The sequence below is a fragment of the Cheilinus undulatus genome, linkage group 7, assembly GCF_018320785.1.
Source record: "Cheilinus undulatus linkage group 7, ASM1832078v1, whole genome shotgun sequence".
Classification (NCBI taxonomy): domain Eukaryota; kingdom Metazoa; phylum Chordata; class Actinopteri; order Labriformes; family Labridae; genus Cheilinus; species Cheilinus undulatus.
The window spans coordinates 21,240,291-21,268,201 of NC_054871.1; the positions used below are offsets into that span (position 1 = coordinate 21,240,291).

At 37.2% G+C, this 27,911-nt stretch overlaps 2 protein-coding genes across 3 annotated transcripts; both read right to left on the reverse strand.

Annotated features, from left to right (window-relative positions):
* Nucleotides 1-2,732: 2,732 nt before the first annotated feature.
* ankle1 (ankyrin repeat and LEM domain containing 1) lies at nt 2,733-16,347 on the reverse strand. 2 transcript variants are annotated; one of them, XM_041792132.1, is made up of 10 exons: nt 16,219-16,347; nt 15,981-16,127; nt 14,487-14,639; nt 14,119-14,224; nt 12,925-13,048; nt 9,926-12,322; nt 9,328-9,496; nt 7,531-7,693; nt 7,303-7,435; nt 2,733-5,351 (listed from the first exon to the last, which is right to left on the reverse strand). In XM_041792132.1, exons 2-10 carry the CDS (start codon nt 16,043-16,045, stop codon nt 5,185-5,187), a joined length of 3,477 nt encoding a protein of 1,158 aa, XP_041648066.1. In that variant the 5' UTR covers nt 16,046-16,127; nt 16,219-16,347; the 3' UTR covers nt 2,733-5,184. The 2 variants fall into 2 exon arrangements, with proteins under 2 accessions (XP_041648066.1, XP_041648065.1); XM_041792131.1 differs by having other exon boundaries at nt 15,981-16,347.
* Nucleotides 16,348-16,946: 599 nt separating this feature from the next.
* On the reverse strand, nt 16,947-26,869 carry alpi.2 (alkaline phosphatase, intestinal, tandem duplicate 2). The gene is made up of 11 exons (XM_041791716.1): nt 26,706-26,869; nt 26,031-26,147; nt 22,037-22,152; nt 21,700-21,874; nt 21,288-21,460; nt 20,727-20,852; nt 20,565-20,634; nt 19,981-20,115; nt 19,514-19,705; nt 19,292-19,408; nt 16,947-17,429 (listed from the first exon to the last, which is right to left on the reverse strand). The coding sequence occupies exons 1-11, from the start codon at nt 26,779-26,781 to the stop codon at nt 17,158-17,160; spliced, it is 1,569 nt and encodes a 522-aa protein (XP_041647650.1). The 5' UTR covers nt 26,782-26,869; the 3' UTR covers nt 16,947-17,157.
* Between the last annotated feature and the right edge of the window lie 1,042 nt (nt 26,870-27,911).

The window sequence follows — 27,911 nt, forward strand, 5'->3', positions numbered from 1 at the left end:
TTATTTGTTGTGTATGTGATTTGGTTTAGTGCAAAACTATTGTTTATCCTTTAAAATTTCATCAGTAAAATCGTCTATTATAAATTAACGCATCTGATAAAAAAAATGGCATACTTCTTTTGATTTAAATAAGAAATTAAAAGTCTTTTTGAGTCTTTTTTTTCTATATTTTTTCACATGGATAACTCATTTAGATTGTAAAGCAAACATACTATAGTGAATGTAGTAAACAAATACGTTTTCTAAAAATAAAGGATTTTTAAAAATTAAAAACCTCCAGTACAGTTAAGATAGAAAGAAAAGATGGCAAACCCATCCTGTCAGTCTTTCAGCACAATAAAAATGAAACTGATGATGACAAACTATTTTTGGTCCAACTCATTCTCTACTTTACTCCTGGTGAGAATTTAACTGCTTTAAATTTTTGCTTGAATTCCCTAGGAGCTTAATGTAGACTTGACTACACTGTATTAAAAAGACTGATACCTTTCCTAGCATTTAGATTAAGTTTTTATTTCTATAAACATATGTAATTTGTCCTGTGATTTAAGTAAAAGGTATATAAAATAAAACTAGCAGCTTATCCAGCTTCCCTTATGAGAACAGATTGACCGATACCTTTTCAAAAATGTCACAAAGGCAGCAAATCATACATGGATGAGTTTAATTCAACAATGAAATTGTAAAGTAATATTTTGAGATGCCTTGGCCTCTATCATTTAAATCCATGAAGCTTTTCACAGCATTCCTACACACTTTTAAAAATCAAACTGAAGACTTTTTAAGACAAGAACTGAGAAAAATTAATACCACTTTTTACACAGTAAAAAATACATAAAAAAGAAAGGCATAGAGGATTTCTAAGTATACCAGACCAGGGCCGAATTTTCTAATCTAATGAACTGTATATTAAATGTCTAGTCATAAAATTTTTTGGGGGTCACAAAAGCCCAAATTTGATGACTTCTGGCACACTCAATACCTTTATTCTATCAATATCCCTAATAGTGATATTTATCAGCATCAGCAGCACATCTGCTGATATTTAGAAGGTGAACTGAGCTTTTTCTAAACAACTTAACTATTAAAAAGCAGAACAAGGCTTTTTGTGGGGGAAAACCTGTAAAAAAAAAAAAAAAAAGCGGGGGGGGGGGGGTTACATGGATTAGTGGGCAACCTGGTAACCCACAGAGCAAGACTAGTGTTTTACAACAGTACAGCAGTGTCTTACATAAGTACAGAGTATATTTGATCACAGTGAGCCAGATGTAATAAAGGAAGGTTCTAGGGGTCCTCTCCCAGGAAATCCATCACTGAATTCTGGAGAATTATGCAACAATCTGTGGAAGTCGTTAATAAAAATTGTACAAGGTTGGCTAGAAAACAAAGACTTGATGTCTTAATCAAAGTGCCTTCTGAAATTTAAGAACTCTCACTGGTAAAATTGAGACTTTTTAAGGCCCTACATTTTAAATGTGCAACTTTAGACTATTTAAGACTTTTCAAGTATGGAAGGAACCCTGATTTCAGGAGAGTTTACACCTTTTTTACAGCTGTAGATGGGTTAAATCCATAAATAGTAAACATATATCCATGTATGACAAGCTACATGCTAGGTTTCATTGTCTGTTTTGCCTGTGGCATTCAGCTCTGTAAGGAAAGTACCTGTACAGTGGTTTAACCAAAAGTGTTGATTCTCAATGATAACCACCGCTTGACCAGCAGAAATGAAAATAATGCTAGTGCGTATGGAGAGCCCCTGTTCAGTATCATTTATGCAGCACATCTTTAAGCTAATGCAGATCTGTTTTCAGAGATGAGGCATGACAATTTTTTCAATATGCTGTTTCAGGACTTTTCTTCTGCTTTGTTTTCTGCACATTTAAGACCATTCACTAAAAAACACAAAATTGTGAAATGGCTGTTTGCAAAAGACTGGCTGAGAAATGCAGCCCTGCTCAGTCAAGAAATGTCATGTTTGCTGTTCAGGAGTGCATTCATTGTGTTGTATAAAAACCACAATGATGCTTGTAAGAAAAAACTACATCTAACCCACAGCAAGTAGCTGTGGATGTATGAAACTAAATGAGTCATAGTAACAGTAACAGATGATCATTGTTCTTGAATTAGACATGCGTCATTTAGCATGAAAAAGAGTCAAGTCATTTCTGCAAAGCCAGCTTCATAGAACACTAAAGAATGAATACAGGCAACTCAAGCTTGTTTGCAAAATGATCCAATGAGAAGATTATTTCTCAGGGTCTGACAGACTGGGTTTGAGAATATTTCACATAAAGCTCATCATTACAGGGCTCCGCTGGGTCTCTACAGTCTTTAAAGTCAGATTTTAAAGTGTTGGGTAATAAAATGCCTTTTTTTTTAACTAAGTCAAACAACAGTCTTCAACTGTTTTAAGTTTTGGATGGCACTTTTAGACATGTCTGATTTTTTTTTCAAATCTGTCTTGTGGCATTATATGATTTGTCTTTTCTTGTGGATTTGCCTGTTTATGCAATAACTGGTGGGAACAAATTACACAGGAAAAAAAAGAAAATGTGGGGAATAAAGTTCAAGAAAATTCAGTTTCATTCTTCTACTTCAATAGGAGTAATGCATGGCAGAGGAAAACAATGATTTATTTGAGGCAACTTGCAAGAATTGCATAAATAAATAAACAAATTAAATAAAAAAAATAGGGAAATTATAAAATGACCCTGTGATGCAGAAATAATTATTTTACCTTCTTATAAAAAGTCCTGAAATCCTTAAATTCAATTCTAAGTTGTGCATAAACACTGCCTCTTTATTCAATTTTGTGGCTTTTTGCCTTTATTTTGACAGGACAGCTGAAGAGAAACAGGAAATATGGAGGGAGATAATGGGAAACCGTGTGCCAAACAAGGATCAGGATTCAATCCTATGATTAGTGCATCAAGGACTGTAGCATCTATATTTGGGTACCTGCTCTACCAACTAAACTAAACTGGTGCCCCATTCTTCCATCTTTAAACATTTTGTTCACATATACCAATAAATAGCTTTTGGGTTCTCGGTGGACAAAGACACCATACATTTACAGGGTTCCTACACTTTCAACAACCAAATGTAAGACTTTTCAGACCTTTTTTTAAGATCTGAGCAGAGAGAGAGAAATACTTTTTTTTCTGTGTGGCAAATGGTCAAAAATAAAAGGCAAGTTAGATTTCTCAGTACACTGGACAGAGCTGAATTATCTGGTTTAATGCACTCTTAAAAAATGGACAACTGATAAGACAGATCTCTTTGTCATAAACACCAAATTTGGTTATTTCTGGCACATTTAATGCCTTTTTTTCTATCAATATACAGTAGAGCGATGTTTATCATAACATAAACAACAAGCGTATACTCAGAAGGGAGTGATTCAAATCAAATATATATGAAAACAAAGACTGTATAAGACACATGCAAAATACTATCTAAAATTTAAGACCACTCACCAGTAAAAATAAGTCTTTTTAAGGTCTTAGATTTAAAAAGTCCAATTTAATACTTTTTTAAGGATCTGCAGGAGCAATAATTTAGACTTAAAAGCAAAAATAATTACCTCTTTGTCCACTAGAGGGACACCAAAGAACAGGACAGAGGAGTCATCCAGCTCAGCTTTGACAGTTGTTTTTTTACTGTATTTACTAGTACATGAATGCAAAATAAAGGAATAAAACAATACAGCCGCATAAGAAAGGTTTTTGAAAAAAGAAAAACATACTTACAAAAGCCCATAAGAAATATCACACATGATGGAATAACTTAATGCAGTAAAGAAAAAGCCTGAGTTAATCTCTGAGAGGACCTCACTGGAGGAAAAATTATAGTAAATCTAGGCCCAATCATAATAGAAATAATGGTGTAAGTGCATTCATTTGAGTAAAACTTTGATTTCCTGTTGCAATAATAAGTAAACATACTGGTTGTTTTTCTGATCTGCTGATCTCTTGCAGATGTTTTTTTTCCACAGGAGGCTTTGGACTTTTAAAAATGTATTTCTTAAATATAAAATTGTGCTTTCAAATGTTTTGCTAATGCTTTTTCTGTGAAATGAATATGTACAGCTCACACATAATGTACCATGAGTTTCACCCCGAGGACATACTGAATGTGTTTTTTTTTTTCCAGTTGAAGTGCTGAATATTAATGTTTCCAACATGAGAGGAGAAAGAGGATTATTTCTTGTATTTTCATTTACTTGACTGATCAACCACATTTTATGGATAATGACCAAGGTATTTTCTTGAACATAGTGATGTGAGCTAAGAAACTAGTTCTACATCCAAGGGGACAGTCAACCAATCTTCTTCTTGCTGTAAATAAAGATGTTTTATGAAGACATTTGGATGTCCTTATTTCATGTCTAATTTGGAAAACACTACAAAAAATGTACATGAATGCAAAAGCACTGACTACTACTAGAAACTCATCTCATCAGCCCGCTTGCAATGCTTTTGTTTAACAGGAATTTAAGGTGAAGCAGGAAAAATGGTAATCAAACCATGTAAACACATATCATCAGATTATATACATTAGAGATTCTATAGCTAAACACTTGATGAAGGTTTGATCTACAACAATAATCATGATAAGTACCAGTAACTTTTTTTTTTTTGTTACCCTTAAATGTCTCTTTTTTTGTCACTACCCCTGCCAACCTCCTGGTGGAATCCACTTTTTTAATCATGGAGGTATGTTAAATGTGAGACCAAATAATTGAATTATACTTGAATTGATTTGAAATGTGCCTTGAATCTTTTTTAAAAGAATAATTTACCACAGCAGCTTAGTCCTGAGTCCTTCTAGGAACTTTTGTTTTACGGTTGACTTCTAAAAGACCTGCTGTCTCTCTAATGATTTTAACATTATGTTAATAACAACTGATCTTTTTAAGCTTTCTTTGTTGCAAGTCCTCAGAATCTAAAATTGGAAGTGAGCAAACGATCTTAACTGACAAGATCAAAGAGTCATTCACTGATTAACTGTATTTGTCAGAGGGATGGTTAGTTAGAGTTCAATAACAAAAGAAATGCTGGTGATCAGCTTATAAAATGTTGGTGTTGTGATGCCAACCAAACACATGAGATTACCTCGTATTTTCAAATAGTGATTTTCCCTTTGAGTGGCTGCTGTTTACCAACCCTCCATTAGGGGGCACTACTGTCTGATGTCAGCTGGTCTGAGCTGCCTCTCACCCTCAGCCAGGAAGATCTGCATGGCTCGGTAGAGCAGGTGGACGCCAAGCTCCCGTTTCCTCTTCACTTGCCAGTTTGACACCACGCCATAAAAATCCCCTCGCTTCTGATTGGTCAGCATCTTCAACCCTGGGAGAAGAGAACTAATAAGGTTATTGACATAACAGGTTGGCATTATATCTATGTTTGTTGCATTATTTCTGTTTGTTTATAGTTTTTCCATAAATAACCACGGGCTCAAACAGCTTGTGTCAAAACTGGTAGGGCAAAACTACAGTCTACACAAATGTATAGCTGATAAAGAGTGTATACAGAAAATCTGACATTAAACTGACTACATTTTAATACCTTTTTAAAGATCCTTTTATACATTTTAAAAGCCTATTGCATTATTAGATTTATAATCTGTTACATTAATGACACAGTAGTCCATCTGTTATGTGCTGACTAAGGGATAAAAATGTGACATCAAAAGAAAATGCCAGTAGTATTTCTTGTTGTAGTATAAGAAATGCTATGCACTGATGGATAAATAGCCCAGAATATAAACAAGTGTGCAGACTGACGTCAGCTCAGGTGGAGTTCCATCAGACTCTCACTTGTGATTAAAACTAAAATAAAAGCAGAAAAAATAGCCTACAATCTCGTTTGACAAATCTAAAAAAAAAAAACAGCTACAAAATTTCGGACCTTGTGGTCTTGCATTCAGGTTGTAATACCTTTCAGACGCCCTCATTTTGCTACAACTTTTAAAACTTTTTACGATCCTGCATATACCCTGAAATAAAATAAAAAACAGTCTGGGTAGCGTGTGAATTCACCTTATGTACAATAAAGATATACTGGCAAAATTCTCATTTCATTATCCATTTGTAGTACAACTAATGCGAGCCTCAAATCTGACTAGCCCGACTATCGATGCCATACAAGTACATTGTAGAAAAAAAGTTTCTCTTTTGCCTTTGATTTCTGTTGTCTTATATTGCTCCGAGACTTAGTCACAATCCAGCTGGCTGCTAACTTCTGACGTGGCACAAATGCTAGTGATACTAGCACTGACAGACCCAGTGCTAGTATTACACTGGGCACAAGCTTCACCGCAAAGCTGCCTTTTGTTTAAAAAAAAAAAAGTTCTCAGGTACAGGGCTCAGCCGTGGCTCCAACTTCTCAGAAAACTTGCATTCAAGAGTCATTTAACACTCACATGACTCACTCACAGACTTACTACAAACGTGCTACCAAAAGGCAAAGTAAGGCTTTGAGGACGCACTGACAGCTGAGTGGGACAAAAAATAAGTGCATAAAATAATGTCAAATTTGGCGTTCCAAGAAAAATCTCTCCTGTAGTTATAACAAAATATTGAAAACAAAAGCAGAAAACCTATCCTACAACCCCTTTAGAATATAAATGAATAAATATAAAAAGTTACAAAATTTAAGACCTTATATTCTTGCATTTAAGACTTTTTAATACTTTTTAGAAGCCCTAATTTTGGCTAAATTGTTATAGCAACTTTTAATACTTTTAATCACCCCATTGACACCCTGTGATAAAATAAAATACGGTTATTCCTGACATGGTACTTTTTTAAAAAATGCAATAGAAATCGTAAGCAACTGTTACTGCATGCTGTTTTAAAGAAGATAACATTAAGAAAAAAGTTGCTTCATCAACTGATGTCATTATTGTGTGAAAGAAAATTCAAATCCATCAAATATCTACAAGATAATGTGATGCTTAAATGGTAGCTTTCTGATCATACTTTTAAAAGGCAACAACAACAGCAAGTTTAATTCAAAACTAAACTTTAGGCTGTTGATTAATGCTTTTCTGGCTCTAATGCTTTTCTGGCTCTAACCATCTTTCTCTTTCAGCTCATCATATGTGTTGACAGTTTTAAAAATGGTGTAAAGTAAGATGAAGCAGTCATATTATTAATTTGCTATATTACCAAAACATTTCTAATAATTGAAGGGAAGTGCAGTGACAGGGAGGTTAAATGTAGTAGATAAGTAGACTAGGGGTGTGTATTTAAACAAAACTAGATAAGTCCTCACTTTTACCTCCTCTCTTACTCACCGATGGCCTCCACCATGCAGGCCTCTCTTGTGTACGCCTCCACTGGGATGACGTTCTGGAAACAGTGCAGGGAAATGACACCCTGCTCAGCGCTCCACACCTGGAGGATCTGCTGCACTTTAGGGCACAATTTCTGTCACACAGATATGAAAGGTAAATAGTTATATCAGTAGTTTACATCATAAATCTATCAGGTTACAGTGAATAAATGAGACAGCTCCACTTTACCTTGGAGGTCTTGTCTCCTCTGTAGTACTCTAAAGCTTCATACAGATGACTGTAGGGGCGGGAACGTTTCCCTTTGCCCACATAAAATATACTGTGGATGAATGTCTGGAAACACTCGTGTGGAGTCATGGTGTGACTGCGGAATGGGAGGTTTTTTGTTACTCTGAAAGAGGAGAAAACAAAAATCAGGTCTGGTGAGACTGTAACAGAAGTGTGAGAAAGTAAAACTCATTTGGTAACAAGTCAGTGATTTTACAGAGTGTTTATCCATGTGTCCAGGTTTATCTGTTTTTGTGACAAGGTACGGATGAAGACAAAATTATTAGCCCCTCTATGAAAATGCCCTTTTCAAAAGGCATTTCCTAAGTGCTGTTAAACAGACTAAAGAATTTTTACACAGCTTTTCCAAACACCCTAGTTTCATTTGGATGCTTACATTATTTTACTCTACAAACAGAAACATTATTTCACAAAAATCAAAAACTCCCAGGGTCTTACTTATTAGCCCACCTAAAGCTAATAGTTAGTTGTGCCTCCTTTTTGCTGGATTACAGCCTGCAGTCATTTGTTGAAGTTTTCAATAAGTCCTAGACACATCTCCCGAGGAATCCCATCCCATTATTCTTAGGCCAATCTCTCAAGCTCCTCCAGATTTGATGAAAGACAAAGTGACAGCCCATACCAATTTTGCTGCCGACTGCTTGATGTTTTCTTTACATATCCTTTTTTCATGATCTTTCCATTTTCCCATTTCAAATACTCCCCCTTCTAAATATTGGCCTCAATAATCATCCAGGCTGATAATAGGTCTACCCCTAGGCTTTCTTCTGCTGCCAGGCTTGTGTGGCTCTCTTTGGATTTCTTGATACATCTTAATCCAGTTCTTGACACTTGGAGACACTGATGATTTTGTAAATCCTTATCCTGCTTTGTGAGCTTAAACAATTCTTTTTCTCAAGTTTAAACTGATTTAGTGTTTTTTTTTTTGTTTTTGTTTTTTTTGCCATGATGCTTTCTCCAGTGACAGCTCAAATCCTTACTGGAGTTTTAAACTGTGTTAACTCGAAGATAGCCTTCAGTTTTAACTTCATTTTACAAGCTTTGAACATTACAAAGTTAAAGCACATCATTGCAAAAAAGTGGTTTGTGCTATGACTCAAGAAAAAGGTCAGTTCTAAAGGGGGTTGATATTTTCGACCCTGGTAGTTTTTGGTTTTTGTAAAATAATTGTGTTTCTGTGTGCAAAGTGAAATAATGTCAGCATCCAAAATAAAACTAAGATGTTTGCAAAAGCTGTGTTAAAAACTCTCTGCTCTGTTTAACAGCACTTGGGAAATACTTTTGTAATTTTCATAGGGGGAAAAATAATGTGTTTTTTTTTTTTTTTCAATAAAGTAAGATTATGTTGCTGTCTTTACAAAAACAAAGCAAATTAATCACTTTCTTATCAGGTTTTAGAATATTTTGAGTGATATTATTTATCAATGCTAAGCTGACTGACTCATACAGCAACCTACTTACAATCTTAATGGGGCAAAAAGAGTAGTCTAGAAACGTATAAAAAACCCAAAAAAGAAAAATCAACAGGGCTGAATCAAGCTTGTTTAAGCTAAGGAAGTCTGATAAAGGGTGATATTATAAAGAGCATATTCTACTGCTTCTGTACAAACATATTCAATGAGAAATAAGTAAAAGAAGAATATGTCACATTAGAGGTCCTTGTGCAATCTAGTTTTTCTTTCTCAGAGCTTGGAACATGAAACAGAAGAAAGATTCATACAAATCATCTCAACAGACCTTGGATCAAGCAGCAGATAGTTAAAACTTGACTTGATGACGCCCTCCCTCCACTTCCTGTTTTGATCTGGTTGGTCAAACTGCTGGCAGAGAGCTTGCTCGTCCGCATGGCAATATGGCAGCTCGAAGGTCCTCAAAGCCCGACTCAGCTCTGGACTGTAACCTAAATCTATCAAATATAAGACGGGAAGAGGAAAAAATGTCTGCTTTATTGAGAATAATGATGAGCAAAATTCTGATAAGTTTATTAGTATGCATCATTCGTTCAGTGGTTCTAATCTAATCCGCCCACCGAGTGATTGCAGAGCTTCAGTACAAATAATGAGTTTCATTTTAGATTTTCATGCTTCATTATGAGAGTAATTTAACAGTCAACTGAAAAACCCTTTATTACTAATTCACAAAGTAAATGAGCAAGTTCTTTAGTTGAAGCAATTGCATTAAAAAAAGCATTTTTCTTCATCTTTACCTTTTGCACTCTTCCTGTCTCACCCAAAATCTGCTCCCTGTAGAAGCCTGAGTTAAAGCAGTACAATCCTTACCTCACTATAGCTAAAGCTAGGTAAGTATTTGTCATTAACTTCAATTTTTATGTTACCTGTTTTTGAATGATCTGACTGCTTCTGCTGGCGCGGTGACTGTGAGTTTGACTCCTGCAGCAGGCGGTGAAGTCTTCTCATGTACGTCGGTCTGGTTCGGCTGCTGATGGGGCCTGGACTCTCCCCAAACTCTGTCAGCCTCAACCTCAGCTCCTTATCAGTCATCCCTCTGGTCTCCAGGAGTAAACTCTCCTCTTCCTTTTCCTCCTCTTCCACCTTAATCTGAGGTCTTTGGTTTTCCTTCCCTCTGTCCTTTATCATGTCTGTCTGCATGGAGCGCCAGTCGTAGATTATGGTCTCCTCACCGCTGCTGCTGGTGGTGCTCATACTGGAGCTGAGAGAGGTGTTGGCTGTAGGTGGGACATGAGTCTCAATCAGCTTGTGGCCCTGTTCTGTATCAGTATAAAGGTACTCCACTGGCTCATCCAGATCCTGAATGACTGGTCGACCTCCGGGGGTGTAAGACAGGTTAGCTAGGTGCTGCGGTCTGCGGCAGCTTGACAGCCGGCTCATGCTGTACCTTGGGGTGCATCCAGTGCCTGGGGTACAAGGAAGGTCAGAGTCTTCAATGGATCTCCTTGGAGAAAAATAGCTGGAGCTGGATGACGATGATGCAGATTCTGGCTGGGAGCTATAGTCCTCCGTGATCGACACATCATCATTTTTAGGGCTGTCTTCTTTGTCCTCAGGAGAAGGTTTATTGTTGGTTTTCTTTGTTGTTGCTTCATCTGAGCTTGTCAGATCATCAGTCAGGAAAGCACCACCTTCTGCAAGATTCTGACTTTGCATGGCGAGGATAATTTCAGCAAGGTTTTTTTCATACCCATCCACTGAAGAGTTTGGATCCTTCTCTAGCACGACTGTGTCCGACAAAGTCTGTGATTCAGAAATAGAGTCAGTGACACTCTTAGGGAGGATGAGAGTGTCAGCTTGGCTGTGACTAATGCTTGAACCTGCCCTGAGGGTGCTGGACTGTGTGTCCTGGGAATCAGCAGGAAAGGGGTCTCCTCCAGTGCTGCTGTCGGAGTAGGATGGTGTACAGCAAATTGCACGTGGTGAACAGTGAAACTCTTCACTGCCCTGAGATCTTGGTGTCTGATGGCGGGTTCGAATCGGCGTGGGGAGGGTCTCTTCAAACAGAGCTGAAGTGGAGAGGAGACTCTCTGGGGTTTTGCTTGTTCTCAGGGAGCAGCGGCTCAACCTGGAGCGAGTCCGGCCTGTTACAAAAGGACTCGGTGTGAATGTAAGATTCAAGTCTTCCTGTAATGCTGCGTTTTTTGCTTCTGGCTTATCAACACCTTTCCTTGAGGAGTCTAAAACTGGGAAGTTACATGCCTCATAAACATCATTATTGTGCTTTTTTGCTTGTGACAAAACCAGATTTTCCTGCGTGCTTCCTGGAATTGTACTGATCTGGGGATCAGTTTGAACAGGTGGATGATTCCCTCCTAAACTTTCCAAACAAGACTCTGCAGAATTACAAATCTTATCACTTTCAGCACCAGGAGAGACCTCCTCTACCTCAGAAGGTATGAGATGTCCCGGGTGAAGAGAAGCTCCCAGAGCACTAGTGTAGTGGTCACTATCACAGCTGCTATAATGACTACTACCACTGCTGCTGCCGACATGTTCAGAGGCCGGTTGTTCTTTTAAATCCACCTGCTCTTCCTTTACAGTCTCACCCTCCTCTTCATCATCACTTTCCTCCAAAACACACTGACTGATGACTGTTTTCTCCATCTCCTCCTCTGTGCTCTCGCTGCTCTCCCTGCAGAAAACATAAACGTGATCCGGTGATGTGACATCAATACCCTGCTTATGTAAAACAGTGGCCATGCGCTCTGAATCCAGGAAACCAGAGTATTCAGACAGGTCGAAAGGTAACTTTGTGGTGCACCAGCTGCCATCAATAGCAGGCTGTCGTTTGGGGGATTCAGCACTGAAAACAGGGAAATATTCATCCACATCTCTAAAGCTCACGCTCTTACGACTCGCTCGCCTGGAATGGAAAGCTGGGAGAGTGTCTCTTCTGGAGGGGGAGATGTTGCTATCATACATTAGCACATCCTCCTCCTTAAGGATCGGCATTGCAACCGCAGATCCCACTGCAGACATGCGAGTGCTTGATAGTAAAGAAGGACCTTCAGGAGCCCAATGTGAGGAGGAGATGTTCAAGTCCTGGCAGTAACTTTTCCTACTGTCCATGTCAGAGAGTCTGTTGTATGACAGTCCTCTGCAGCTTGGCCTCACATTCATGTGAGATATGTTGAAAAATGACGACCGCCTTGTGCTGCTCAGTGCAGCCTCACCAAAGTCACTTATCATAGAAGATTGTGAGCAGAAGCTGTAGTCTGATTCAGGATAGCTGGAGGTGTCTGTTTGGTCTGAATACACAGCTGTAGGGAAAATAGGAGACATATACATTAGTTCTTACAAAAGATGACCACAAGTCACTCATGACAAAATTAAACTCTAAATTATGTGATCTAGTCTTTATATACTGTCAGACAGTTTTGCAGAGGAGTTTTTATCCTCCAAATGAAAATTATGACCTACTGTACATGTTCTTGCTGGAAATACAAACAGTGTTGAGCAGAGATGTTGTTTCTATTACTACATGTATTTCTAAGGCAGAGTATAAAGTGCAATGCATTAAACACACTTTTAAGCTTATGGATCAAAAAGAAATAAACGTCAGTCCATAAAAAGAGACTTTAACAAGGATGAACAAAGAAAAAGACTTAAGCTGACATAAGTTCTGATGGTTCTATCTAAAACTCAACAAAATTTGTCTTACATATGGCCAATGTTGCAGCACTTACAGGAAGATATCAACAGTCAATATATTGGTTGTAAAATGGCAGAAATCTTTATATCTGCATTACCTATAATTTACATTTTAAGCTATTATCTGCCCATATTGATACTTGCTGATAATATTGTGCATAGGAATTATTACTATTCTTTAATTATTCTAAAGGCAAAGAGACTTTCTTACAATACTGGAATTGAGGCAAGTCATCATCTTCTGTATCCACTGAGCTTGCCTGATATTCCTGAAGCAGCTGGGCACATTTTCGATTCTCCTGCTGCTCTGCCAGCTGATCAGGTGTATTCCCTTCCTGCAAGATACAGATAGCATAATAAAGAGATAAATGGCAGATAGGAACAACAAAAAGAGCGTTATTCAATTAAACTATCACTAAAGATGGTTGAAAATTTGAGTTGGTACAGTATCTCTTTTAAAAACGTTTACTTGATGAAAACTTGCACATTCAATATGTTGCTAAAAAGCTGAAGGTTTTACTGGGATTTTACTCAGAAACTAGTCCTGTTTCCCCTTACGTGGCAAAAAGAGGCTATCAGAGTCAAGCTATGTTTACCCACTCATGATTAAGGTGATGCCTCTGCTCAAAGTCTTTATATACTAGACAATGTCTGTCATTGAGCACTGAGAATTATCACAAACTGTGGATATCTAACTCAACATTTTACTTTAGGATCTAAAGTCAGCTGGTTTGTTTTAAGTATATTTCGTCTTTACAAAGTGATTCTGGGATATTTCTGGACTTCCTATTCTCTCTTTTAATCTTCAAGGACAGAATCCTTAATCTTTTTTTGTATGAAATTGTGCAATTTGTTGTTCCCAAAGTCAAAACGGAGTTGGGAAAGAGAGCTTTTAGGTTTTCTGTACCTTTAACTTGTGTTGATTCACAGACTGATATTAAACTGCAAAACTTGGTTACCCTCAATTTTTTAAAATACCTGAAAGGTCTTAAATCCAAACTTTATTATGCACCTATTCTGATCATTTATCACTGCTCTTATCATTTAACATAAACTGTATGAGTCTGAGTGGTTTTGTACTTGAAACACTGTGTTGTTGCTATTCTTGGTCCCCCTTAAAAGAGACCTATGATCTTAATGGGACAAAACTGGCTAAATCAACTACACTAAATAAAGATTACATTAAATGAATAAACAAAAAGTGTTAGTGAGTCACAGATTAGTAGGTATTTTGCCATCGTACAGGTGTTGTCTTAAAATTATTTCCACATTTAAACCATTTCATGGATTATTTAAAAATGCATGTCCATGTGCCAAGTATGTAACTAATTGATATTTTGTATTTGCTAAAATGCATACAACCGTATCCATGCACATCTTTTACAATAAATGAAAAAAGTCTTACATTATCTTTGTTGTTTGGGTTCCCTCCATTAATCAAAAGCAGCTTTAGGTTTTGATAACACCCCCACAGCGCAGCAATGTGCAGAGGAGTCAGACCCTCTGATGACCTAAGGGGAGAAACAAAAACATGTACATTACATACACAAAAAGTCATAAACATCATGTGTTTTATTTCACAGTGTATTGTGTTACTATGTTTTAGACAGATCATAACAATATAGGCTTTCTTTAAGACAAAGTTTCTGTGGACAAAAATAAAAAAACAAAATCCATATGCACTTGCTGCATTTTTCAAAAGAATCTACAGGAAAAAAATCCAAATTTAAATAAAACAAAAGGTTTTTTTAAAAAAGATTTTAAAAACTATACCGAACATTGGGGTCTGCTCCATATTGCAACAACATTTTCAAGCAGCGAGTGTTCTTCTCAGTCTCTTTTCCAGCAGCCAGGTGTATTGCAGCAACCCCTTTACTTCCCACCAGGTGAGGACATGCACCCTCTGAAAGAAGCAGCTGCACAGATCTGCCAAACAAAAAGATTATTTTATTATCATAAGACCTTTAGTGTCGTACTGTAGTATTTACTGTATTTTCACTGTGCTGAAACAAAAAGGCTCAAAACTGTACAGCTATGCAAATACCAAGCAAGATGATAAAACTTATTACTTCATGAGATTGTGTTCCACATCAGGATATTGCTGTAGGATGTGGTGTGTCTGCTTGTCACAATTTTTCATATAGATTTTTTGTGTCAATTATATATATTTTCAATAAACTTTATAACAACATTTTTGGGCAAAGCACAAGAGGCCAAAAAGCATAGTTTATTTAAAGTAGCTAAAAGAGTCAGGTATGTTTTTATATTATTATTATTAGATGTTGTAACAGGTACAACAAAGAGAAAGACTAATGCTGACAGAGATACGTTGGTCTGATCTAAAACTCCACAAACTTAATCATCCATAAGGCCAACATTTATAGCCAATATATCTGTTGGAAATAATACCTTTCAAGATAATATTTGCTGATACCAATATTGAGATGCACCATAGTATAGCTATGATTTCAGTATCGGCATATATAAGCTTAAAAGGGAATTATTCATAGATATGAAATATGTCTGCCAATATTTACAGCAGAAATTGTGGCTACAAGAATCTTCCTATACCAGCTATTGGCTGTAGTAACAATAAGTTAGTGGAGTTTTAGGCTGGACCAACAGACCTGCTTCAGATGAAGGATTTATCTTCATTCATCATCATTCCTTATACTTTAAAGAGCTTATTAATGACTAAAATTGTCTATTTGTTCATCTTCAGACTTTAAATTGTGTGTTTTAATGACTCGTGCTTTAGTTGTAACTACATTTAAAAATCGGTATCAGTATCAATTCATAAATTTTGGCAAAAAAAATTAACATGAATCCCTAACCAATATAATGCCAATAATATCGTACATCCCTAACAATAACCATATAATAAAGTTCAAACAATCTATGTAAGGAACAACAAGTAATGAAACAAATAAGATGTTGTTAACATTATGACAGCAGATACTAGTTTATCATTTTATTTTAAAATGCTTACTAAATCAAGACACAACACTGCGATCATCAGGAGTCAAGGCTCTGAGGATTTTAAGACTCCAGCTCGACATATACTCAGTACGAAAGTAATAACACATGAGCAACATCACTCACGACACTTAATTTGATATAACTGGTATATCAGGTTAAACAATCTCCAGATGGTGAGATAAGTCGCCTCTGGCAGTCTATAAAATCAAACGCTGGTCAGGAGCTGTAGCACGTTTACAACATCAGACATGTCTGGACATGACAAAGAGAGAAGGGGCTGAGCATCACCTCGGTTCTCCATCCTTCACAGCCTTACAAAGCTGACTTTCGAGCCTCTTCGTTTTCCGGTCCATCTCCAGCGTTGTCCTTTTGTGTAACTTCAGTCATTTATCCGTATCTTCTTAATTAACCCATGGTTGAGACCAAGATGTCAAGCTTTTTAAAGTGAAACTTTAAGTTAAGGCTAGCTAGCGCTGCTAATGGCGTTTAAGTAGCGAATGAAACCTTTCAGAGCCGGTATAATTACCCCTGTTCCTTAAGTGAAGTACGCAGCAGTCAGTGATTATTATTCAAAGTTATCAAAGTGCATTTTATCATTAAGGCTATCTTTGTTTACAAGTAGCAGCACGACAATAATTGTTGAATTTCCCTCCAAGTAGACAGACAATCCTTCTTACGTGCAAGAAGGCGGAAGTCCCGCCTTCGCATGTGTCTGATTGGACACAGCTATCATTTCAACCAATCAACAGAGACCTAAGTAAAACTGTACAACAGTAAATGGCTTGCATTGAGAACTGGTTTAATCGATACTGAACTTAGGTGGTCTTTGCCTCGATTATCTCATCAGCACCCTCTTTTTTTTTGTTCAAATCAAAGCTGTGGTTTCTTCTACTTAACACTGGCCTTCATTGCACCTTTTCAGACACTTTTTTTAACATGACTCAGAATATTGTACAAGTCAAGAACTAGATTTTCTGGTCAGTATAATTCTGATAGGGATACATAAAAAAGTGAGGCTTTCTATGGCAATGACATGGTAATTTTAGACGTGTAAAGTGGAAATGTAAGAGAGAAAACAGTTAGACTATATGGTATGGTTTTAGGCATTAAAGGGCAAATGATCTATGAAAAAGCAAAGATTTTAACTGCGAGTGTTGTCTAAAATTACCTGAAAATCAGCCATTTATTAAAACAATTTCAAAATAATGACACACATATTAGCATATGAATAAATTCCAGAGCATGGAACAAGTCTTGGCTTCATAATAACACAAACATTTTAATAATAAAAAAGGTAATCCAAACAACAGAAAATTAACGGCAGTGATCTCAAAGTTGTGCGACTATACAGCTCGTAATTCCACAGTGGAAGGATAACATGGAAAATAATTTATTTTTCAACCAAAATATCAGAAAGCACAAGTTTTTTCAAGGTCAGGACAATAATTCCCTAGAGGCTGTTATCTCAGACGGAGCAGAGGGAGAGGAGGAGGAGACCCAGCAGGACGAGCAGCAGGCTGGGGTGGAGTGGTGAAGCGTGGCTGGGTGGGGGCAGTTTGCAGTCCACGTAGGGTTCCAGGCAGGCAGCATAAGCCATGGCGTGAGCGATGTAGCTCTGTTCCTGGACCCCATGGAAGATGTGGGACATGGGGCCCTTAGCAAAAATGGCTACGTCCTCTATGCCGTGAGTCTCCGAGTCAAGAGGTACGGGGGCCTGTTGCATGTAATCATTACCCGCTGATGAAGAATGAGACAAAGAGACATTTTACATACATGGGGAATGTAAAGTAGAACATTTGGCAAAATTATGGAGTTTAAAACAGTCTGACATCAAGAAACTATATACTGTTCCAACAGATCAGTGGTTCTCAACTAATTTTCAATGGACTGATTTTATCAAATGGCACACATTGCAGTTTGAACCTTATATGGAACCAAACATACTGTGACTTGACAAAGAGACAGGACAATGCAAACAGAAGCCTTGGGAGAAAAGGCAAGCTTATATTTAATCTATTCAGTTTCTGGGGATAGCATATACATTTTGATTTTTCAAGAGATCTAAAAGAAATAACATATTATCATGGAACTTTTTACTTTCAAGCAATTTTGGGCACTAGTTGAGATTCACAGAACCAGGACTGACCATGTGTGCCACACTTTTATTTGTTTCTGATATCAAAAACATTTATTTATGCCATTTCAACCCCTTTCACCATTTTTCTAACCATGTTTGCCTCTTTTAACTTATTCCTGACAGTTTTTGCCATATTTTGCCTCTTTCAACCATTTTTGTGTCACTTTTACTCACCTTTGGCCTGTTATACCCATTTTTAAACCAATTTTAGCCAGTTTTCACCTTGTTTCCTGCTAATCTACCTCTGTTTTCGCTTTTAAGCCATTTCCCTAATTTCAACCAATTTTTGTCACTGTTAGACTAATTTTTAGTATGTTTAATCCCAAGTTTGCCTTTTCCCTCACTTTTTGCCCCTTCAAACCAATTTTGCCGCTTTAGAACCACTTTTTACCTCTTTTAACCCATTTGACCCCTTTTCACCACTTTATCTGCTGCTTTTTACCCAGTGTGACCACTTTCAAACCATTTTTCCTGCCATTTTTTGAAGAATTTTCAATTATTTATGCCTCTTTTCACCCTTTTTTGCCCTTTCAACCCATTTTTGCCACTTTTTGAATAATTTTCACCACTTTTTCTATGTATATATATCACTTTTGAAAAATTTTTTGCTATTCTGTAGCCCCCTTTTCTGCAGATTTGCCTCTTCTTGCCTTTAACCATTGTTTTTTGTTTTCAATCCATTTTTGCCACTTTTTGAACAATTTTCACCACATTTTCTGCTTCTTTTAACCCAGTTTAAATTTATTTGACCTCCGGCATCTTGTTTTTTGTGCACATTATTGCTTAGCTTTGAAGTCTGACATAGGTCAGAAAACTCGACCCTTTCCCCCTCCTATGGGCAGCCTTGAACAGCACTAGAGTCTAAGCTTAGGATTGCAGTAAACATAAACTTGCTTTTCAATTAATTCATTGGGATGTAAACAATTATCAACGTCCAAATGGTCATTTAAAGTTAATAAAAAGCAGTAAAAACAAGTTTGTTTTTTTGTACAAAGGTGATTTTTGGTAAGAATCCATGCCACTCTAAAGATTATAAAATAACTAAATGGATGTATTTCAGATTATACTTTTTGTAAAATGAAGTAACAATTTTCTCCTTTTGTTTTTTAGTCTGAAAAAGTTTAATTCGCTGTTATCATCCTCATGCCCCTGAGCTCTATCTTACTCATATTTTTTGACTATATAATGTACTAAATTTAAATTTTTTAGCTAATATTGACACATTAGTAATCAAATACTAAGGAAGTAGTATATTATGCTACTAAGAAAAGCCTTTATTAGTTTTTGAGCGTGTAACACTTTCTGTAAGTGATTGGGTGGGGGTTCATCTTCTTTTGTACTCTTTTTTTAAATGTGACTACATTCACAACTCTTTGTGTTTCTTTGGCAGTTTTCCTGCTGCACCACAAGATGGAGCTACTTCATCACATGGCCCACTCAAAGATTCTCATTGTTCACCTACTTGAGATAGTTTCATTCACATCAGGGCGAGTGCCATTGGCAATCTGGTATCCTGGTCCATTTCCATAACTAGCCATGGTGAAGTGTTTGTTGTCATCAGCTAGTACTCGAGACACCCCTGTATAATCAGAGAATAAATACAGGTTTGTTCACCTTTAAAACACTTGACAGTTTTTACTTTTTATCATTAAACCTCTCTTTAAAATTCTGAGTTTAAATTTACCCAAAACTGGGTTTCCTCTCCCTGAATATCCTCCGAGGGCAAAGACATGGGAGTGGTCTGCAGTGACCACAGTCAGGGTGTCCAGCTCACTGGTAAGCTCAGCGGCTCGTCCGATGGACCGGTCAAACTCTACCGTCTCGTGGAGGGATTTTTTGGCCTGTCCTGCATGGTGAGCATGGTCAATTCTCCCACTTAAAGTGAAAGAGAACAACTTTCTGATGAGCATTTATTGGATATCTTTTATACAAAATCAATTCATTTTTTATCATTTTTATCCAACATTTTTACAGATAAATGCAACAAAATAGTCAAATCTCATTTTCAGTTTGACAAAAACAAATACACTGTGTAATTATATGCCTCTAATTTAAAAATGTGTTTTTGTTTTTTTATCCTGTGAAAATATCTATGACAAATATTATGTCTTATGCTGCCTGTGAAATAGCTGCTGCAAGAAATACACTTATCTTCCACAAAGAGGAAAAATCCCTTTGGATTTTTGCTGAGAATTTTAATTGCTTTTTCCACCATCTCAGTCAGGGAAGGGTCCATGGCTGGATCACGTTCTAACTCGTAGCGACAATCTTTGGGCTCAAAGAGGCCTGAAAGCAGGGAAAAACAGACACAGAGCAATTTAAAGATGCTCCAGTACACTTCAAGTAGAGTTCATGGTGTAAGTACAAAGATATGAATGAATGTGCAGCTTGAATTTTTCTGCAAAACATAAAGATACTTTTGTTATTGCTCTCAATTGCAAAGTGAGCCAGTAAAAAGAAAGCTGTTTGCTTTTCACTTCTAACACTTTTCACCATCCATTTTCAAAAAGCCAGTTTAATGGCTTATCCACACACAAAGCACTAGTCTATTTGGAAATTTCTTGTCATGGAAATAAATTAATGACGTACTATTAAAATTGAATAAATTCTGACTGTTCTTAGGAATGTATTTTATTCATAAAAACATTAAAATATGAGACACTTGAAGATAGGTTAAGTTGGTCTTTGTCTGTTGTCCAGTAAAGTACATCAGTGAATTAAACAGTTCCTCTTACCGATCAGGAAGTCTGTATTTGCAGGGTCGACAGCATCAAAGTCCTTTTTATTCCAAACATATTTTGCGTTCTGTAGAAATTGACACCGAAACAACAAATATAAACAAACCAATTTACACTCAAACCCAAAGTGGATGATGAATGGTGAAATCGATCATTTACCGCTTTGTTTTTTAACCACTCTGCAACAAGATTTTGTCCGTCATTCCTATCTCCTGTAAAAGATGCATACTCTGGGTCCTTCATGGTTTTGGGGAACATGTATTGACGGCCTCCACCAAGAACGACCTGGAATGAGAGACATGGTGATAACTCTGCAGATTTGATACTCTAGACTATTTTAATTTGAGTAGTGATGGAAAAAGTGATGTCTCTACTCATACTCTTGTATATAACTTATCAGTAGGGCTGAAGACCTTGGTATGATGTCACAATGTGGGGTGGTCCTGACAAGGCACTTACTGTATTCTATAAAAATGTGTGTAAAACTGACTGACTTATACTTTGAACCTTTTATAGATCACTCATTGAAATACTTTGAAATTCAAAATTTGAGCCCTAGAATGTTATTGGTAAACATCGCATGACTTTTTAAAAATTTTGTCACTTTTCTATATACTTTACATTATTATGGTAAAAATTACGGTCAACAAAGTGGCCACAGTAGGTTCCTTTGGGGGATCCTCTGTCACCACAGTTTAAGAAAACAACTAAAAGGCTTACATTTATCTCTGTGTTGTGAACCAGTTGGTAGGCGATGTCCCGGCAGCCATTTTTGACAGCCTCTTCGGTTAGGTCAGAGTCGGAGTACCAGCCTCGGTTTGCAGAGTGAGCATAGGTTGCAGCAGGAGAGGCATGTTGCACTCGAGTTGTGGTGACAACTCCCACAGATTTTCCTAAAACAAACAGAGACATAACATGGTTTTTCAATGTCTACATTGTAAAGAGCAAATGTAATTTATCTGTCTTTATCTATATCATTATCAACGATAAAGGAAGAGATTAAACAGAATAAGATGCTGTTTAAAGTGTAGCTGAGCTTGATTTGGGGAAGCCTGCCAAGTCAAACCCCCCTAGGATTTAGATGGTTGTGGTCCTACTCCTGACTCTTTGCTATGAGCACCCCTGGACATACCTGCTAGCTTAGCACGGTGCAGAATTGACTTGACTTCCTTCCCTTTGGAAGCACTGCAGTTGTACCTTGGGGTGGCAGCAGAGACCCCAATGGTACCATAGTTTGCTTTCACACCACATAAGTATGCAGTTGCTGTGCCAGCACTGTCTGGCATCTGCTGGTCCACATTGTACGTCTGCAGGAGGACGAACACAACCACACACTTGAGCACAAACAGTGATCACTTCTGCCTTCAGCAGGTATCATTAGTATTCATTCATGATGATAGTTAAAGCAGAAAAGATAGTTTTGAGAGAGCATGAGAGATATCTCCATTGAAACAAAAGTATGTGCTGACCTTAGACAGTGCCACATGAGGGAAAGTATCCATAACCAGATTGCTTTCCTCCCCCGATTTTCCTGCCAGCTGTCCTTTAAGGATCCTTGCAGCAGTCACCGTCGTGATTCCCATACCTGTGAGCAGGTGGAAACACACCTGAGTGTTAGGCAACTCCTGTCAGGCCGATACAGAGCTGCTATTGTGCTCCACAAACTACATGAGGGTCAGCTGATATGAGAGGTTAAAAGGTGCTGAATGACATTTCACTTATTAACATCATAAATGGTAGTAAGTTGTGGTAAACACATTAATATTACACATTTTTGTTCAAACAGTAGTTTTTAAAGATATATTTCATTGCAATCTACCATGCTTAACAAATTTATTAGACCACCTTAACCCTAACCAAAGTAAGGTTTACGCCACAGCTGCTCTAAATTAACAGCATTGGTAATTACCAAAATCATATTTTATGTTTCTGCAATGGTTAACACACCAATATGTAGAAGCTCTTTAACCCAAACGATATTTTTAATGCCAAAATATAATTATTATTGTTATCCATGATTTTACAAATTTACTGATTAACAAAAAAGCTGAAAAAAATAGTAAAGCACATTAATATTTCTGTATTAATATGTCAGATTATAGTTATTTACTTGCATTCCTGAACAGAAAAATGAGTTTTAGTGGTTTAATGTTATGCTTGATTTATTTCTGACTTCTCAGAGAAGCCCAGTGAGCCGGCTCAACTTTGGGTGAATTTAGTTTGAAATCCCTCATTCCTGTTCAAAATGGTAAAACGCAGAGAGCTCACTGAAAATGAAAGAGTCTGCATTAAAGCACTTCATGATGCTGGATGGTCTCTGAGACAAATATGACAGGTGGTCTAATAAATTTGTTAAGCACTGTATGTCAATAAGCTCAGCTCCACCTTTTGTTAGGATTGTCTGTACATATTTTTCAACAAGGATACATTATCAAACACGTTAACTACAAACAGTGAAAATCTATGAAAAATGTCCCGTATTTTTATTGTGTTAGAGCTAAGAAACACACCATGCCTTTGTTTGTGCACTTACAAAAATCTTTTACTTGTTCTGCTACGATTATGTAGAACTTCACAGATTTAAAGGTATCATTGTGGTCCTGTAGTTGACATTAAGATTTTAAACATTCAAGAATATCTTGTGTTTTTTCTCAAGTCAGACAGATTGTAAATCAAAAATAACACTGTAAAATGCTTAAACAAAAATGTCCTTCTGCGGAATAGAAAAAAGATGGACAACACCTTTCCAGAGAAACTTATTGAGACTGTGAAATCATCAAGAATAGTTTTATGAACATGCAATTCAGTGATAAATTTTACCAGTCAATCTTTAACACTTATAAACTGATAATATCTTCAATGTGCTGTTATCAGCATGAATGTCTGTTTGGGTCAAGGCTAGACTAAGTCCATAAATCTTTATTGTGGCTTTTAATTGTAATTAATAAGGTGGAGTTTCCTGATGCAGAGCTTGGAGCAGGGTAAAAACACAAGAAAGGAAAACCTACTGATAACTTTATCTGTGTGTGAGGTAAAGGGTCATGGCTAGGACATATGAGGTGTAAAGTTAACTCATATTTGTTCCAATTTATTGGTAACGTGACAACATCCAGTGTTTAAAAATAAAATAAAAAAAAACTGCAGTTCCTACAGTGTCCACTTGAGGCTGGCTCTAGTGTCACAATCCATTACAGTCCATATAAAGATGCCCTTTTTCAAACAGCAGCAGAGCCCATTACAAAAATGGTTTGGTCTTTATAGCTCATTTTAATGTATTTTTTAACTGATCCTTAAGATCATTTTAAAGCTGAGAGTTATAAAAGTGTAGGCATGATAAGGCAGCTTTCACAAACAGGTGGACTATTGTCGCTAAATCTAGTCACTGACTTTAAACTGTCAGCTCTGTTCCCATTATTTACAATATGCTGGGGGAGTTGACAAGCTAGACAGGGCTGTCTCAGCAGCCAAGACCTTCAAGATATTCTACAGGAATTCTCAAAATCTTGCCTTTGACCTGACAGGCTGGACAGAGTGTTTCATAAAAATTGCATTGATATATTTCACATTCATCTGGGAAACCTCCCATTCAAAGTTTTTGGGAAGGGCAGGACTGTTCAAAAATTTCTCAGAAGGTGACTGGATAAACTTTCTGTCTGTCACATTCATGATGGGCCAATCAGACCAAAGATACAAAATGAGTTAGTAGACATGTGCAGCTCCAGTGCTAACCTGAGCTACAGGGTAGCACTACATAGAATTGCAAAGCTTGGCAATGGCTAAAATTCCTGCCAAAGCCTATCAGGAAACATCTTCTCAACTTGTTTTAATATTCCCACCGGTAACAATCACAAACTCATAACAAAAAGATTGTCAGAAGAGCAAAAACATCTTCTCTGACACAAAAAGCGTTCAGGTTCTTTGCTCTTGTTTTAATAAAGAAATGTGGTCCAGTCCTGATAAAACTGGCTTTACTAACCACCACACCAGCCATTGCTAACAGCTTGCAGTTCAACTAAACTCCGCCCATTGCTACTGCATCGTTCTCTTCAAATGAAGCAGATTTGTCCAGGGCAAACGTTGTGGATTGGAGCTTTGCAAGATGGATTTGCCTGATGACAGACTGGCAAATCCATCTGCTTTGCAAGGTTATGTTGCCTTGGGAATTTTCTGAAATTTCTGAACTCTTCTTTATAAAATTTTAATGGGTGCTTTGGGGGATTTTTCCCAGGGAGTGTAAAAATTTTAGAATTTGTTCAGAAATGTTAGGAATCTTCCTGGGAGGTTTCAAATTTTCTCAGGAATGTTTGTTTTTTACTTTCTGAAATTTCTTTCAAATTTCTCCTCTGATTTTTTTTTCTGTTTTTTTTTTTAAATGCAGGAATTTTCCCTCAGACATTATCCATACAATATTGACCAGGAATTTTTAGAAACTTTTCTAGGAATTCTCCCCTGGGAGTTTTGGGGGCTTTGGGAAGTTTCTCCGAGAATGTTTTTTCATTTCTGAATTTTCTCAAAAGTCTGGAATTTTACACTGAAAGTTTATTATGGATTTGTCAAGGATTTTTTCCAGGGAGTTTTCAAATACTTTGAGGAAGTTTCTTTGGACCTTTTGTGGGATATCTACCCACTTCAACTTCATCGCTGTCTTACTTAGAGTCAGCACTTTTACTATGACAACCATCATTTGGCTTTGTAACACCTGTTCAGAGACTAATGGGGAACATCTCTGAGACTACATCCATGTTTTATGAAGCCTACATGGAAAAGTGTTCACTTTACTTTTACACAGCATCAAAACAGAAAAAGCCTCAGCCAGACCCGATAAGTATATTAGATATTTGTTTACCAATCACCCTACTATCTTATTGTATTCTTGGAGGTAAAACTAATCTAGATGCATAAAGGTGACTGAAACTTTAGCAGTGCACCGTGAACTTATCTGAACTCTGTAGTGTTTCACCTTCTTTGGTGCTCTGATCCTTCAGAGAGAAACAGGAGGAAATAGCTGCATGAAAAGCGGCTTTGGTTTAGCCTCAGCTCACTGTGTTATACTTGGCTTTTTAGCTGTTGTAACTGCTGGTGTTCTCAGCGTTGGCCGTCTACCCAAAACCTCCTCTCTTTGGGGGAACATAGTGCATATTCCCTCACTATTGGTAAGTTATACCAGGGGGTTCTCATCCTTTCAGCCTGAAACCCCCAAAATGACAGGACCAGACCAGAGACTGGGGACCCCACTTGTCCCTAGAGGAGGTTGAAACATATAATGTTGCACACAGCTGCTCAGGCACAATCACTAAAAGTTCTTTCCCAACCCTGACATATGAACAAAACAAAAGGACAGGACGGCCCCTACCCCACCCCACCCCACCCAGGTGTCCCGACTCCCAATATGGGAACCATTGAGCCATACTGTCAAGTTCCGATGGTGGTTCTCCAGACTTTACAGAAACTATGATATCTCACCATCCCCCAGGAACATGATGAGGTTCTTGGCTTGGTGCAAATTCCGCTGTGCATTGAGGGCGCTGTGAAGAGCATCCCTCGCCTGGTTGTTCCAGTAGCTCGCTTCAAGCTCTTCATCTACAAATCAGAAAATGTACAGTTAGCCACTGTCATTATCAGATAAGCTTTAACACTTTTTAAAATCATATTAGGTGGTGCTTAAATCTTAGCTTATTTACACAAACAGATCTATTAGGATCAATTCTTACATAAGTGCTTCTATAAGTAGTAAAATGAGTAGTCATAAAGGTGATGCAATTTTCCCATTAGTGGAAAGTCACAAGATACCATGGTTATTAACAGATAAAAGAACCTCAGGCTGATAATGAGACCTTGTACTGTTTGATATATTGGTCATATAATATTGAAAATGGCAGAGGCAATCCAATGAAGTTTCAGATTTAGACACATTTAATATTACTGTAAGAATAATCATCAACATTTAAAAAAGACAAGACCAGCCAAGCACAATATCAAACTCTTGTCACTTCTTGCTTTGCCTCCTCAAATTTCGTAATGATTGTGTTTTCCAGAAGTATAATTTTGTGCTTAAAATACACTTGCAAACGTGTAATGTCACACCAGATCTAAAACTTTTGTCCAACAGCAAAAACATAACAGATAAAAGATCCTTACCTGAATAAGAAAAAGACAAATGCGCTGAAATGAAAAGCAGTAATCCGGTATAAAGAAGTGTATGTTTGCAGGCCATGGTGCCGAATATTTAATTAGAAAATATGAAATAAAGCCCCTGAGAACAGGAGTGCATGTCCACACAGTCACGTCTCTTTATAGCTGCAGTGAAGGAGCAAAGGGCACATGAAGGAGCCTTTCAACGTGAGCCACAGGTTATATACAACACACACACGCACGGGGACACACGCACATGCATGTACTCATGCAGGACAAAGTCAATTTATTGGTGAAACAAACATGTCTTGATTACTTTTATGGGTATCTTTTATGGTTCTTGATTACTTATGTTTGAGTGTGGGAATTGACGTGTCAGGTTATCAGGCTGGCTATATATCTTTGAATTAGTGCATTATTCCAACAGTGTGGTGTGAATAAAATTGATTATCAGAAGGTGCATAGGGCTGACAAAGTTAGGTGAAACTGAATTTCTGTTTTTTCCCCCACCTCTAACTGCCTTATTCCTGGGGGTGCTAATCGTAAGATAGAGTTATGGGTGGAGTTTCCGGTAGCGTTTGTAGGAAAAAAACAGTTTCTCTCAGTGGCTACCTTTGTGGCTATCCACTAAAGGCAGCTGTTATCAAAGAAACACTTTAAAAGTTAAATTTTCTGAAGTGTTTTTAGAGATTTGATACCCATTGCTCCACTTGCAGGTGCACTAATAACCAGACAAGCCAGCCAATCAGTGGAGATGAGTCTACATCATGCCAGAACGTTTCAAAATTCACGTTTCCTTAAGAGCTTGCAAAGTGCAGTTAACATTTCTCCCCTGTCCCACACCAACATCTCTTACATCGTAACTAACCAAGGTAACCTGACAAAATTCACACACTATTTAGGTGAGCAGTTGTGCTAAATGCTGAGAAAAGATATGTTTTTATAAGATTTGATTAAATTGAAAGTTTGAGTGAAAAATTGAGGCACCTTCTTGATTATATGCCTTTTTAGGATAAGTGGCAAAGTGTCTATTGTATGACTTTAGAAGAGTGCATTAGATGTTGCCACAGGTTTAACATTCAGTGATCCAGTGATAAATTTAATGCATTTGTAGAAAATGTCAAGGTAGAAATAATTAAATCTGTGTCATTTTGGTCAGTTTTATAGCCTTCAACAGTGTTATTATTCTTACATGGCATATGTATACCATTT